Here is a 15,849-nt window from a genome sequence, read left to right as displayed (position 1 = left end):
GATTGGGATGAGGGGAGGAGAGGTGGAAAATGACAGTAAGTGAATCTCTCACATATTAAACCTTCCAGCAGCAGCCCATTTGTTTGTCAGACTAGAAAAAAGGAAGGTGCCATGTAATATTCTTAAGAAGTGGGGAGGTTTGCCGAGCTTCATTAGGGTGTTCAATAGATCACTTCTGAACATGGTCAGTAGGTCTTTCCAACTACTTATAATTTTATACAATCAATTTTTCACCCTCAAATCTGCCACGGACATACTCCAAAAATGAGATCTATTTACATGACAAGTTTGAAATGTTTGACCCAGAGAAAACGTGGAAAGTTTTTGTAGATTTCTATAATTTTTAGCAAAATCCAAGCATGGAAACAAATGAAAGGATTAAAAGAAGGAGTGTCCATGTGAGGGGTGGAAGGGAGGTTAACTATATGTACTGCAATCCAGTTATAGTGTTTGCCAGCATATGGAAATGTCACAGTAAGCTGATCTGAGTTATTCTTGTTCTTTCCTGTCACCAAATGGAGAGATACAAAATTGAGTAAAAATAAAATATATTTCCAGTATTACCAGACTGAGCAGTATTTTTTGATGGATAACTTTTATCACTGCATTTATTTTCAGCACTAATTAAAAGAAAGTAAACTGTATTAAAGTATCTTAGAGCAGTGGTTCTCAAAGCGGGTCCGCCGCTTGTTCAGGGAAAGCCCCTGGCGGTCCAGGCCGGTTTGTTTACCTGCCGCATCCGCAGGTTCGGCCGATCGCGGCTCCCACTGGCCATGGTTCACCGCTCCAGGCCAATGGGGGCTGCAGGAAGCGGCGGCCAGCACATCCCTCGGCCCGCACCGCTTCTCACAGCCCCCATTGGCCTGGAGCAGCGAACCATGGCCAGTGGGAGCCGCAATTGGCCGAACCTGCGGACCCGGCAGGTAAACAAACCAGACCGGACCGCCAGGGGCTTTCCCTGAACAAGCAGCGGACCGGCTTTGAGAAGCAATGTCTTAGAGGACTTGGAAAGCTTTTATGCCTACTTAAAGCAGTACTTAACTGTTCTGAAATAGCCTATAATGGGACCTCTATAAAGTTTCTCTTCTATTATCTCTCATTAATTTATAATTATATAAAATTGAAAGCGAAATCTGATCTGTTCATGAAAGACACTATTTATTCTAACTAAGTCAAAATAAAAATAGCAGCTAACAACAGCTAGAATATTGTTTACACCTTTGAAACCGCTATGGATTTGCTATAGAGGTAAAGATTCCAAGAGCACCCATTTGTAAATATATTTCAATATTTATATTTCTACATGTTTTCATAGTATCCCATGTAAAATGACAAGCTAAGGAAATTGGTCTTTTAGATAGTAAAAAATGAGTTAATGTAAAAGTTTAATCCAGCTCATCAATAAACAAAAAGAAGCTAAACTCAATTTTAATACAGAACTTTTGAAATCTCCATATTTCCATGGTGCTCAATGTTGCATTAAATATACTCCTTTTCCAAAAATAAGAACAAGTTTCATAAACTTTTCCGTTAAAGTCCCTTTCCTTCTGACCTCTCCAAAAAGCCCACACAACCCAAATCTGTCATCCTACATCCTCTTTAGCTGTGTTTCAATGTGGAATCACTCTCCTACATAAACCTGGCACTGGGAACATTTTAAAAACAGTTACATAGAAATTTTACTCTGTAACAAAGTGTATGCTTTTATATGTAAAACCTAATAATGATAATATTAATGTATATTCCACACATCAAAGAACTGTTCTACTATACACACTTTAATCTCATTTGTAGATTGCTTATGCAGATTAAGCATACAAGTATAACACAGTAGTTCTGCTATATAATGAATATTTTTCATCTGTTTAAATCCCTGCAATGCATATGTTTAACTGACAATATCCATCCTGTTCATTTGAATTGTCATCTTGCAATTATGTTAATATTTGACAACAACACTTAATTTTTTTTTTAAACTGGACATTGAATTAAACCCTAGCATACTAGCTAGATTTTTCAATGTCACTAATTTAATTTTATATTTTAATGGTTTCCGTTTCAAGTGAGACTATTTAAAAAATGATAGGGCATTTTTTATATAATGAAAATTCCATTTTCATGCATTAATCCTAAAACATACTATGTAAAGCTTTACTTAAAAGATTTAGAAATGAAGAACTGATACACAAACATTACTTAAAGATTACATAGAACATCTATATATTACATCCTGCTATTTCTGAATTATTAGTAACCACAGAACGCACATACAAAATAATTTCAACAAGTGCTACATTACCTGGGTGGAGCTGACAGCTACTGAAATGCAGTCAATGAAACTGTGTCCCCCAGTGAAAAATGCCCGTATCTGCTGCCAACGAGAAGGCTCAGGCTCAGCTCGTAGCTCGTCTATCGAGCCCTTTTTTGCCCACTGCTTCTGCTTTGGGCCTACAAAGCTATGGCTGGAGACAGTGTTGCTGCCTCGATTGGCACGAGAGTACAGGAGCGTGTTGTTTCCGAAAATGTAATTCATCTCTGCAGCTCTGCAGGTGGTTGCCAGGCAGTCTTACTTCCCTACCGACTGCACAGCGATGAATGATCAGTAAAAACTGCAGCTAGAATTACAGCAGCATCATTTGTAAATCATGGAAACAACAATCTCTATAACTGAGGCTCATTTTTTTCTCCAAGTTGTATCTATTAGCATGTATATCTTCTATATCTGTCACTCATCTGAGAATGTACTCACTGTTGCAATCAAACATCAATCAAACTTGATTTTCTTTTGCGCTATTATCCCTTCCAAGGTCTGCAAGGATCAAAAGCTCTTGTTCTTTTATTAGCCAATAACTAGACAGACCGAAATCCAGGAAGTGAGTCGATTAGCAGGTACAGTAGGATGCTATAAGCACTGGACTATGAAGACCCTCTGTGGCTGCCTGAAAAAATGCACTGGGTGGGGAAAGCCTGGATCACAAATTTACCAAGTTTCAATCACTGGCAGTAGTAAAATCCAATTGTATCTTGTCACTGCTTAAATTATAAACAAGAACTGAACAAAAACAGAGAACATGCATGTAATTGCACTTTTTCATGAACTACATTAGTAAAATGTTTTTAACTGAACTAAAATAAGCTTATAGCATACTTACGCAAGACAACATTCCAGAAAAATGCTTACATTTTCATTGATTTTCTTTTCTAGTTAAGCAAATATTTTGCTTTAAAAACAAGGACATAAAGAGGATCGGGAGAGGAGGATATCCATCTTTAATGCAGCACAATCACTTCACTCTACATATTTATATTTAACGTATTTATAGTGCTTTTGGGAATCAAGATTAAAAGCAGGAAACCATTAATTAGCAAAACTAACACTGCATTGCGTCTTACAACTGATAATACACTAAGGTTCTAATCCATATCAACAACGTCTTGTATGGTTATGGTTATTTTCAAATTTGTTTCAATGAGTACTAATTCCATATTATTTTAACAACTTAATATCTAACAAACTTATACATTTAAAATCTATTTTAATTTTAATGTGTTTCCTCTCCTAGACCTTTTCTTCAAAACAGATGTTCTTAACTCTTCTCTGAAATTCATTGGAAGGCTTAGCTGCTTCTTAATGAAATGAGACTCAGCTGCACTATTGCTACTAGGATTTATGCTTTACTTGCTCTACTTATCTTCATGGACAGAAAGAAAAGCCTCACATAATAAACCTCTAAAAGGTTATTTAGAATAAAAATTAACTTTGAAAATTTACACTTCAGATTTTTATAGCCAGACATTTATAAAAGATATAGTACACCTGCTCTAATAGTGAGATTGAAATGGATAATAAGGGAATGGAACAAAAATATGAAAGGTCTTAACTTAAGCCTGTCTTATTCATTTATTTATTTATTTGGGGAGGACTGCAGAAAAGTCTACAGTACGTTTCTATAAAAGGTTATTTATAATGATATACAGTCCAGTATAAAAAACTATTTAATAAAATAAAATAAAATAAAAGATGTGAAACCACAACCTCCTGACAAACAGTGGATGAATCACCACAACACATACTTACAAGGCTACTACACATTAAGAAGCTCAACTACACTTATACTATCTTTGGAGTATAGCTGCCCCTCCAATGCACAGAGTATGTTAATGTATATTTTGACAAATCAAATTCCCCTATCAACCATTTTTTCAAGATATGCACTTTTGCATAATCTATCCTAATGTAAGATCAAGATCTCAAAGTTTACAATCACATTATTATCAAGAAACAGGCCATATGTTTATTCAAAAAAAAGTGGTAACAAATCATTCAACGTAGAATTTATTTCTAGTCCAATGGTCATCTTGTTCATAACTATATTACCACCTGCAGCACTAATATTGCTCAATATAATATCCCATTCAAACTATTTCACATATAAAAAAAGTCAAACTGGAAAAAGAACTAGAAACTAAGGTAGGAAAAGCCACGCTAGAAATATTTCCACCAAAGGTAATATTGATAAACATACAAAAAGCTTATTGATTTAAATGGTTAAACAAAAAATTAGAGCTAACTTGCCTGCCCCCAACACTATGAATGTTCATAAACCAGCACATGTTCCAAAATGCAGAGGTAGCACTGAGAAACAAGATACCAAGATGACATTTAAATGACCATACTTCCCACAACATTGCTTCTTTTAAGATGATATTGCACCTGTATAACTTTCGGCTTTTTTCATGTGGAATATTTTGATCAAATATTACTTTTCCAGTGCTAAAAAATGAATTAATCTGATTATACTGGTAGGAGAAGGGGAAACCAGCAACTTTAATAAAAATAACAAATTCAACAAGTTAAATATAGTAACCTTGACATGATGAAGGATACAATTTATCTTAAGGCCTCATTAGCACTACAAATGTGATTTATTTCCCCTCCCTTGGTAGTTTACTGTTGAGAATAGCCCACTTCCACCTTAATTGAATTGTCTCGTTAACACTGACCCCCCCACTCGGTAAGGCAACTCCCATCTTTTCATGTACTGTGTATTCATACCTGCCTACTGTATTTTCCACTCCATGCATCTGATGAAGTTGATTTCAGCATTCGAAGGCTTATGCCAAAATAAATTTGTTAATCTCTAAGATGCCACAAGTATTCCTTGTTGTTTTTGTTGACACAGACTAACACGGCTACCACTCTAAATTAGCCACAATGTCCCTATCTCATTCCGTGGATGCAACACTTTAGAACTACAAGGAAAAAACAATAAAACCATATAGAGGCAACTGAGTTCTAACAGAGTGGGTTCCCTAATTTATACAATAGTCCATATACATCTTACATTCAAAAAATTTACTATAGTGTTTTATTTCCTTTTTTTAAATTAGCACCAAGGCTTTGTGTACTCTATGGTAAAATAGACCTAAATTATCTTAGATTTAAAAGATTTTAATGCCGGACAGACCATTATGATCATTCTGCTTGAGCTTAAGCACAACACAGAATATATTATTTCCCCTTCCATCTAGGTAAACAACTTGTATTTACACTAAAAGACACAAGATTTGCAGCCTTGATTTAAAAGGACTTCAAGTGACAAAAATCCACCACATCTTTAATAACCTGTTCCCACAATTCTGCACAAGTTCCCCAGATTCCCACTAGTGTCACAGAATTCTTCAGTAGCTGAATTTATTTTAAAATTGTATTTAATTAAATATTAACATTAATATGATCAACACAGAACTTCAAGTGTTATTTATTTTTATTTTAAATTCCGTTTATCGTACACTGTTCGTACAATGAAACTCAGTTCAAGAGTGTTGACAGAGACCTTATTAAGACAGGAAGTATGGCAAGAGAACACCCTAGCTTAATCAGAAGATCTGAATTATCTGAAACCCAAAAAAGAATCCTACAAAAAGTGGAAACTAGGTAAAATTACAGAGGATAAATATAAATAAATAATACAAGTATGTCAGGACAAAATTAGAAAGACCACGGAACAAAACGAGATTAAACTAACTAGGGATATAAAGGGTAACAAGAAAACATTCTGCAAATACATTAGATGCAAGAGGAAGACCAAGCACAGGGTAGGCCCATTACTTAAGGGGGGAGGAGTGGGAGGAACAATAACAGAAAATGTGGAAAGGGCAGAAGTGCTAAATGATTTTGTTTCAGTTTTCACCAAAATGTTTAATAGCAATTGGACATCTAACATAATGAATGCCTGTAAAAATGAGGTAGGATCAGAGGCTAAAACAGAGAAAGATCAAGTTAAAAACTACTTAGAGAAGTTAGATGTTTTCAAGTCATAAGGGCCTGATTAAATAAATACATCCTAAACTACTCAAGGAGCTGACTGAGGAGGTATCTGAAGCATTAGCGATTACCTTCAAAAAGACATGGAAGATGGGTGAGATTCCAGAGGACTGGAAAAGGGGCAAATAAAGTATCAGTCTACAAAAGGGGGAATAAGGACTATCCAGGGAATTACAGACCAGTCAGCTTAACTTCAGTACCCGGAAAGATAACGGAGGAAATAATTAAGCAGGAAAGATGTGGACAAACTGGAGAAATTCCAGAGAAGACACCAAAAATAATTAAGAGTCTAGAAAACATGACCTACCAGTGAAGATTGAAAAAAAAAAATGGTTTGTTTAGTCTGGAGAAGACTAAATGGGGGCATAACAATTTTCAAGTACATAAACGATTGTTACAAGGAGGAGGGAGAAAAATTGTTCTCTTTAACCTCTGAAGATAGAACAAGAAGCAATGGGCTTAAATTGCAGCAAGACCAGTTTAGGTTGGGCATTAGGAAAAACTTCCTGTCTGGGAGCTTAAGCACTGAAATAAGTTGCCTACGGAGGCTGTGAAATCTCCAATATTGGAGATGTTTAAGAGCAGGTTATCCTGTCAGGTATAGTCTAGATAATATTTAGTCCTGCCATGAGTGCAGGGGACTGGACTAGAAGACCTCTAGAGGTCCCTTCCAGTTCTAAGATTCTATGATAGTATGATTTTCGATTTCTGTGTTGAATATTGTCATTAGATTTCAGGATTCATAATTTATCAAAAGGAATGGGGCCATCCCAACCTCTCAGAGCTATTGTTTCAGGCTATCTACATACCAAGGAAGACAATGCAACATTAGTGTACAGCAGGTTCCCATTTTCAAGCTTTCTATACTAAGTGGTACATTAAGAAGGAGTTAGTGTGTTTATTTCCTTCAAGAAAAACTATTATGATTGGACAGATTTATACAGGCAATAATTATTTATAAAAGTGATGCAATTAATTTTTCCTGGATCTTTTTGCACTTTTCCAGATCATGACTGATAATCTATCAGAACAAACAATGCAGGCCATCTTCCATCGTTAACTCTATAGGCTCTATAGAATTGTTGTTCATGAATCATAACGTGAGAGCCATTGCACAATGGTTATGAATTTTGTTATGATCAAGCTGATTACCATATTCAATTTTTAAATTATCAAGTGCATAATCATATTGAACCTATAAACCGTTACCTGCTTCCCTGGGATGTGCTTCTATTTTTCCCCCCTAATAGTACTGAGTCTCTACACGTGAACTATTTCCTCCTCCAAACCTTATTAAGGCTAATCAATGGCAACCAGCATTTCAATGTCCAACTGCACAGAGTTAAAATATGATTGTAAGCATCAGTGTAACTCAAAGCTATTGGAAAACAAATTGTACCAAGAACCTTCTTACCCTCACCCACAAAGGACATAATTAAATAAAAACAGTTCACATACTGTTTTGGAGGTAATCTTACTTTCAATATGCACTTCAAATTAATTCTTTACTGCAGTAATAAATAATAAGCATCTCATGTAGCTCTTTTCAACATTCAATTTAAGTATAATACAGCAGAACCTCAGAGTTATGAACGCAAGAATTATGAACTGACTGATCATCCACACTCCTCATTTCGAACTGGAAGTACAAAATCAGGCAGCCACAGAAACAAAAAAAAGGCAAATATAGTACAACACTGGAATTAGAAGGAATAGGAAGTGACCAACAAGGGAGGATGAACAGAGAGGGTCAAAGTTATGTAGCGCTACGAAGATGGAGACAGTAAACTTAAATAAGGTATGGTTGAGTATGGGAGCCAGCAGAGGGATTTGAAGAGGAAATGACATGATCATATCAATGGGCAAGAAAAATTACTTTAGTGCCTGCATTTTATGTGGATTGAAGGGAGGCAATGTGTGAGCATAGAAGGAAAGAGAGGAGAATGATAGTGTGGCATAAAATGCACATCAGTAACTTCTTAAGATTTCAGTGCCATTCAGACCTTCAGGAACAGTACATTAAGGATTACCTAGCTCTCTCTTTTCTTGTAGTACATTTTTGCAGCTTCCAAAACAAATTCAAGAAACATGATTTTTTCTAGCTTTAAAGGAAATGTATATAGTCTGAATGCTGCCTACCTTAAACTTATTACTTGCGAGATTCTGCAATCCCTGTTTAAGGACTAAATATTGTCTAGTACACCATTTCTGACTGTAAACCTAAGATGAATAAACTGGAAAGCATATAAACATTTTTATATTAAAATATGACTAGGGATGCAAAGCGAAAATGTATTCACTTTAATATGGAAGTTCTATAAAATAATATTCTCCTCTGAAAAGCCTGTACTAAAAGGACAAAAGAAAGGGGGATTAAGAGTTCCTGTAGAGCCAACCCCTCAACTATTCTCATGTGAAAACTTTCAGAGCTGGATTAACCACCATAACAAAGACCTATTTAAACTTTTAACACAACCTCCAAATGTCAAAACCCTTCAGGAATCATAAGAAGGATATCTATACTGCTGTAACTAAGATCTTGTCTACATGGGAAGTTATTCCAGAATAGCTCCTCCAGGTTAACTTCATGTGTGGACACACTTATTCTGGAATAAGAGTGTCTTATTCTGAATTATCTTAATCTTTGCTAATTAATCAGAGATAAGGGCTTAATTTGGCTAGGCACAGTACAAACACATAACATAGAGATGGTCCCAGCCCCAAAGAGTTTACAGTCTAGAGAAGACAAGACAACAGATGGATGCCACAAGCAGACAAGGGGGATTTTGACAAACAGACAAGAAAATAATGAGATAATACACATCATCTGGAAAGGCAGTGGCCACAGTAAGCCAGATGCCTAGCTAATTTTAAGATTTCTGAAGGCACTGTGTCGGAAAAGAGTTTGGAGGAGGACAATGAGGTATCTTTGTGGATGCTTAAGGAGAACTCACCCATACATGGCAGGTGGCACAAGGGAAAGCACAAAAATGCTTGTTATAAAATGTAACATATGGGTTATGATTGCTGGTATCATTGGCAGAAAGGAGTTGGGAGTCAGTATCTCAATAGCATATAAGAGATAATAGAAAGGGCAAACATAACCCGTGAAGGGCCTTGAAAGCAAAGACAAACAGTTTGTTTCTGATACCACTGAGAAAGGGGAGCCAGTGGAGGGATGCAAAGAGAGAGGTAATGTGTTTGAAATGATGGTGCCAGGAAAATTATCTTTGCAGCTGCACTTTGAATGGATATAGGCAGGGTAAAATGATGTGTCAAGGCCATAGAGCAGTAGTCAAGAAGCAAGATAGGGCTTAAACCAATGAGTTTCATCTGTGTGGACAGAGAGGAAATCTGGATCTGCTCTCTGTATGTGTGTATATATATCTCCTCATTATATGTTCCATTCTATATGCATCCGAAGAAGTGGGCTGTAGTCCACGAAAGCTTATGCTCTAATAAATTTGTTAGTCTCTAAGGTGCCACAAGTACTCCTGTTCTTCTTTTTGTGGATCTTAGATGTGATGCATGAACAGGAAGGAAGAATCTGAAGATATGGAGAAATGGCTGAGATAAAGACGACATTTAGGTTACAGGACCGACGAATAGGAAGAATGGTGTTGACCACAGTGATTAAGGAAGGAGGGATGGAAGGGAAAGATCAAGACCTTTGTTTTGGACACATTGAGCTTAAACCCTGGGCTTGACATCCATAAGGAGATGTCAGAAAAACAGGCTGCTATTTCAGCTTGGACAGGAAGAGACACATCTATAGTGGAAAAGATCTGAGACTCATCAGAACAGAGGTGGTAGCTGAACTTGTGTTTGTGAATGAGACTTCCCAGCATTAAGATGCAGAGAGAAAAGTGAAGACTATCAAGGATGGAGTCTGCTGGAACTCCCACACAAAGTTGGAGTGGGGATGAAGAGGTTACTCTAAATGAAATGCTGAATAAAATGTCACAATATATTTTGTAACTAATGCTAAAAAAAGGCCAACCTAGCTATTGATTTTTGCAACAATAAACCGGACATGTCTACAACTAAGTAACATAACTAGGGCCCTACCAAATTCACGTCCGTAAAAAACGCGTCATGGACCATGAAATCTGATCTTTTGTGAGCTTTTATCCTATACTATACAGTTTTAATGGGGGAGACCAGCATTACTCAAAAAGGGTCTGGGGGAGTCCCAAGGTTATTGTAGGGGTGTCACAGTATTCTCACCCTTACTTCTGCACTGCCTTCAGAACTGGGTGACCAGAGAGCGGTGGCTGCTGGCCGGGTGCCCAGCTCTGAAAACAGTTCCTCACCAATAGAAGCGCAGAAGTAAGGTTGGCAATACCATATCATGCCACCCTTACTTCTGTGCTGCTGCCTTCAGAGCTGGGCTCCTAGTCAGCAGCCGCTGCTCTTCAGCCACCCAGCTCTGGAGGCAGCACTGCCATCAGCAGCAGTAAGGATAGCAATACTGCAACCCCCCCTACAATAACCTTGCAACCCTCTCCCCCCCAACCTCCTTTTGGGTCAGGACCCTACAGTTACAACACCAGGAAATTTCAGATTTAAATAGCTGAAATCATTAAATTTATTATTTTTAAAATCCTATGACCGTGAAATTAACCAAAACAGACTGTGAATTTGGTAGGGTCCTAAACATAACTGTAATTCTCATACATTTAACCTACCCAGTTAAAATAAAAAGGAAATAGATACCCCTAAGATACACACATTACTAACGATCAACTACTTGTTTCTTTTAATCCTAAATTTTCAACCTCAGTTAAATGAGCTGAGAGGTTGTTCACATCTTGCAGTGTACATACTACTGCATCACTTGTACTTTCTATATTTAACAGGGACTCTAAAGAACTGTTTATTATACATTGTACTAAAGCACACATGTTCCAAATAAAGGTTATACATCAACACTTAGAACAAAGTTGTTTAGATTATGTACAGCTTCAATATAAATTTGTATTAACATGCCAGAAAAACCTATAGTGTGGCATAACATAGTGTTTTATATCACATTCCTGAAGAACATATATCAAAGCATGAAACTAAAATAGATTTATTCTTGTACATTTAATTGAAATCTTAGCATATTCTATAACAATGGCAACTGCAAATGACACTTACATCAAAAAAATTACTTATTTTGACTAAAGACAGCCAACTGCTTGAAAATCTTGTGTGTAAACTGACTAATAATTTACATCATCTCTTACCATCAATTAATATAATTAATTGTATCTGGTAAACTAAAATAAGCAGAGCAAACCTAATGGGCTACCCGATTTACTCTATACAGGGAGTGCAACTTTTTCTAGAGAATAACTAAACAAAGTTGGATATTTACAATCAAATCAATATAGCATAAAAGATCCCTTATTTTTAGTGCCTTTAGAGACTCTTTAAAACAAAATTCCAAGGAAGTACAATATTACTACAATGTAAATTTGTATACTCCTAAATATAAGCCGGTATATCTGAAATGTAACAAATCTGTACAACTAGAAAAAGATATAAAATAATTAAAATTAACATCTTTAACACTGCTTGCATATTAAAATTTTAATATAGTTAGAACTGCTAGCTTCATACCCATGTTTTATGCATACTGATCTTGGTCTTGTTATATTACGTTATAAACCATTTCAGTACTTGAATGCTAAGAAATTATCACCAAAGCCCAGCAATACATGCATTAGACATATTTGTAAAGAGCACAGTTCAACAAGAAAAAAAGTTATAAGAAATATGCAAGTACAATTATGCTAGCAAATCTATTCCAGTGCAGGAGTATTTGCAGGGTAATAAATTTATAATAAAATATTAACATCATCTCAACTGACGTACCAAAATGTGTAGATTAAACTGTCTGGATTTCCATACATTCTTAATAAATTTTCTGCCCATCTTTTTAGCATGCCACATCGAAATAAACATTCTGAGCTTAATGCAATTTTTGAGTTTTCTTGATGTACCAAAATCACCCAAGTCACTGAAAACCTAGAATGAAGATAAGCAATTATAAAGATGACCAGATGCTGACTGATGTATCCTACCGCTGTTGTAGTGTCTTAATTAATCTAAGTTCCATCTGTTACAGTTTTTCCATTTTTGTCTCTTCAGATTCTGTTGATTATGCGCATACTAAGGAATGACAGATTTGAACAGCCACGCTAAACCAAATGTTCTATCATAGGGCAAACAAAGTCAGTTGCATCTTGATTACAAGAAAATATTAAGTATGCATTTTAATCACAGGCTGCTTCTTAAAAAAATAAAGAAAACCTTAATGATTGCCTTGAATTTGTAATGTATGTATAGCAGAAAAAATAAGCACTCCTTATGGAGCAAATGTGATATAAGAAGAAATAATTTGATCTATTGTTCTGTTATGAACAGTTTAGATGTCAGCAGGTAGTAGAATGGTGCAAATTGTCTGTTCAAAGCTGTGGTGAGCTGAAATGAGGCTTTGTATCACCTGTTAATGGCTGAACAAATGAGACTTACTAAACACTAAGTAAAAGCTGTACATGCTGCTTATTCAAAATACAAGAGACATATGAACACATTTTGTGTTTCTGCACAGCACAGCAATCAGAAAGACAATGTGGCCTTTTAAGAAAATATTTGACCATTTGCTTTGCCCCAGAGTTCTAGATTTCTGTTCTACAGGCTTATGCAACAAATAAAATGTAAATAGCTTCTGTAACTTCCCCAAGACATCCATTTAACACTAGAGAAAAAAGAGAGGTTACTTACTAGTTATTTATTGCTTGAGTGACCTCTGTTCATTCACTCTAGTGGGATATGGCACCCAAGGATTTGTCTTGAAAAGCTGTGTCTGTAGGTTGTTACAAGCAGTCTTCTGCAAGGGTGACTTTGCTTTATATAAGGGAGTGCACTCCCAGACTACCTCAGTTTCTTTCTTCCTAGACTGCAGAATCCTGATGTTGAATAGAACACGGAATAGAGGGGAAGGTGGGCAGGTAGTGTGAATGCACAGATAACTCTTGAACAACAACAGCTAACTAGTAAGTAACCCCTCTTTCTTCTCCAAAGGCATTTGTGCACCATAAAGAGGAAGGGGCTAAGGAGATCTAATTAAACAGATACAAAAGGTGCAACTTAGGCAGATGAGGGTAGTAAAACAAGGAATATACAAAAAAATGTGTGGTTTATACTGTGCTTTTTCCTGTGGATTACCAGGTATCTGTCCTTTAAGACAAAGTTTTGAGTGGAGTCCAGGACTGCTCCAGTGAAGGTAATCCTCTGTGCAGACTGGAGATAGGATTTCTCCCTGTTGTTTAACAGTCCCAGAGATTGCAGAAGGTTGCATATGTAAGGAATCATAAGAAAGAAATTCCACTGAGAGCTGGACCTTAGGAACCAATCATCCAGTTTTAGGTAAACAAATATGCCCTGGCATCTCAGGTGTGCAGCTACCACCAAAAGGCACTTTGTAAAGACTTGGTGCTGTAAACAAGACAAATTGAAAGACTCGGAACTAGTAGAGGCTTGCCCCTACACAGAACCTGAGGTACTTAATACAGGTGCATCTGATTGCCACATGGAAAAAGATTTTCTTTAAGTCGAGAGCCGCATACCAATTCTTGTCAATACCTGGGACAAGAAAGGAATGATGTCCCCTAGTACGAGCATCCTGAACTTGAATGTTTATGAATGTGTTGAGGTTTCTAATGTCAAGGATGTTCTCAGGGATTAGGAAATAACAGGAGCGGAACCTCTTTTCCTAGTTTTCGTGTGGAATCTCCTCTATGGCTCACCTTTGTAGGAGGGAATCCACTTCCTCTAATACGATTCTCTCATGAGATGGCTCCCTGCAGAGGGAGGAAGAGGCTGAGGGAAACAAGATGCTCTAATGAATTCTATCATATAATTGTCGTGGATGGTGACCATCACCCAATGATCAGAAGTAATCCTGCAACAGATACCATCCACATAGAAGAGATGAGGTCCAAAGGAATGGAGGCAAGAACTCCAAATGACTAAACTATCCCATCAAAATTACTGGTTGGAAACCAATGCTGAGGGCTGTGCTGACAAGTCATGAGGGATCCTGCCCTTTTAAACTGCTGACATCTTTTATTGGAAGCAGATTTAGAAAAGGAAGACCACTCAGACCACCATTGGGGCTGCATCCTTTCTTGCAGAAAGGAAATTTACTTTCGGAAATTGAATGTTAGATAAGGTCTCCTTGCAGAGAATGAAGACTGAATAATCTCTGAAGATTGGCCAGTAATGTAAGAGGCTTTAATCTTCTCTAAAATTTTCTAATTCCTGTCATTAAGATGAGTGCCTTCAAAAGGGAGGTCTTTAATCTTCTTTTGTGAGTCAGGAGTGACAGCAGGATACCTTAACCAGGAGATACCACCTTAACCATTCTCAGAGACTCTGGTCTAAGAGTGTAACATTAGCACTCATCACTTTACCCAAATGCATGGTGTATTCTTATGTCAAATGTACTTTTCAAAAATTCAATATAATTATTGAATGTCAAATTTGCAAATTAACTAGAGCTCACCATAACAACTGTAACTCAGGAACCAACCCATGCAACAAACCTCGATGCCAACTCTGCCCACATATCTACACCAGCAACACCATCACAGGACCTAACCAGATCAGCTACAACATCACTTGCACGTCCACCAATGTTATATATGACATCATCTGCCAGCAATGCCACTCTGCTATGTACATTGGCCAAACTGAACAGTCACTACGCAAGAGGATAAATGGACACAAGTCAGATATCAGGAATGGCAATATACAAAAACCTGTAGGAGAACATTTCAACCTCCCTGGTCACACAATAGCAGATGTAAAGGTAGGCATCTTACAGCAAAAAAACTTCAGGACCAGACTCCAAAGAGAAACTGCTGTGCTCTAGTTCATTTGCAAATTTGACACCATCAGATCAGGATTAAACAAAGACTGTGAATGGCTATCCAACTACAAGAAGCAGTTTCTCCTCCCTTGGTGTTCACACCTCAACTGCTAGCAGAGCACCTCACCCTCCCTGATTGAACTAACCTCGTTATCTCCATACCGATTTATACCTGCCTCTGGTGATTTCCATTACTTACATCTGAAGAAGTGAGGTTCTTACCCATGAAAGCTTATGCTCCCAATACTTCTGTTAGTCTTAAAGGTGCCACAGGACCCTCTGTTGCTTTTTACAGATTCAGACTAACACGGCTACCCCTCTGATAATATAATTACAACAGATTGTCCTTGTAATATAAAAATTAAAAAGGTGAAAACTGTACTAGTTTAATAGCATTCAAACAAGACAAAAAATAATTACAAAGTAACATGGTAATAAAAAAAGACATGGCATGGTATCTAGACATAAATCTAATGGAAGATATTTTCACCGTGAGGTTCTGGTTGCTTTAGACCTTACTTCTAATATCCTGGATATTCCTCTGCAGATCAAAGGACAGTGTCTGAGTCCAAGTAGTCAAATAGAATGGTGTTACACC

At 36.9% G+C, this 15,849-nt stretch overlaps 1 protein-coding gene across 13 annotated transcripts in view; it reads right to left on the bottom strand.

Annotated features, from left to right (window-relative positions):
* Positions 1–15,849, bottom strand: part of DLG1 (discs large MAGUK scaffold protein 1) — a 498,578-nt gene that overhangs the window by 237,323 nt on the left and 245,406 nt on the right. Inside the window, exon 1 of one of the 13 annotated variants that reach the window (XM_054039247.1) lies at positions 2,300–2,548. The exons of the other annotated variants lie outside the window; for them this stretch is intronic. Coding sequence (XP_053895222.1) covers positions 2,300–2,533 — 234 coding nt within the window. The 5' untranslated portion in view covers positions 2,534–2,548. Of the gene's footprint in view, positions 1–2,299; positions 2,549–15,849 lie in introns of those variants that run through there. 13 annotated transcript variants of the gene reach the window in all.

The sequence above is a fragment of the Malaclemys terrapin genome, chromosome 9 (assembly GCF_027887155.1).
Source record: "Malaclemys terrapin pileata isolate rMalTer1 chromosome 9, rMalTer1.hap1, whole genome shotgun sequence".
Classification (NCBI taxonomy): Eukaryota; Metazoa; Chordata; order Testudines; family Emydidae; genus Malaclemys; species Malaclemys terrapin.
The sequence above is the reverse complement of the archived record's forward strand: the minus strand, read 5'-3'. Positions and strand labels throughout refer to the sequence as shown.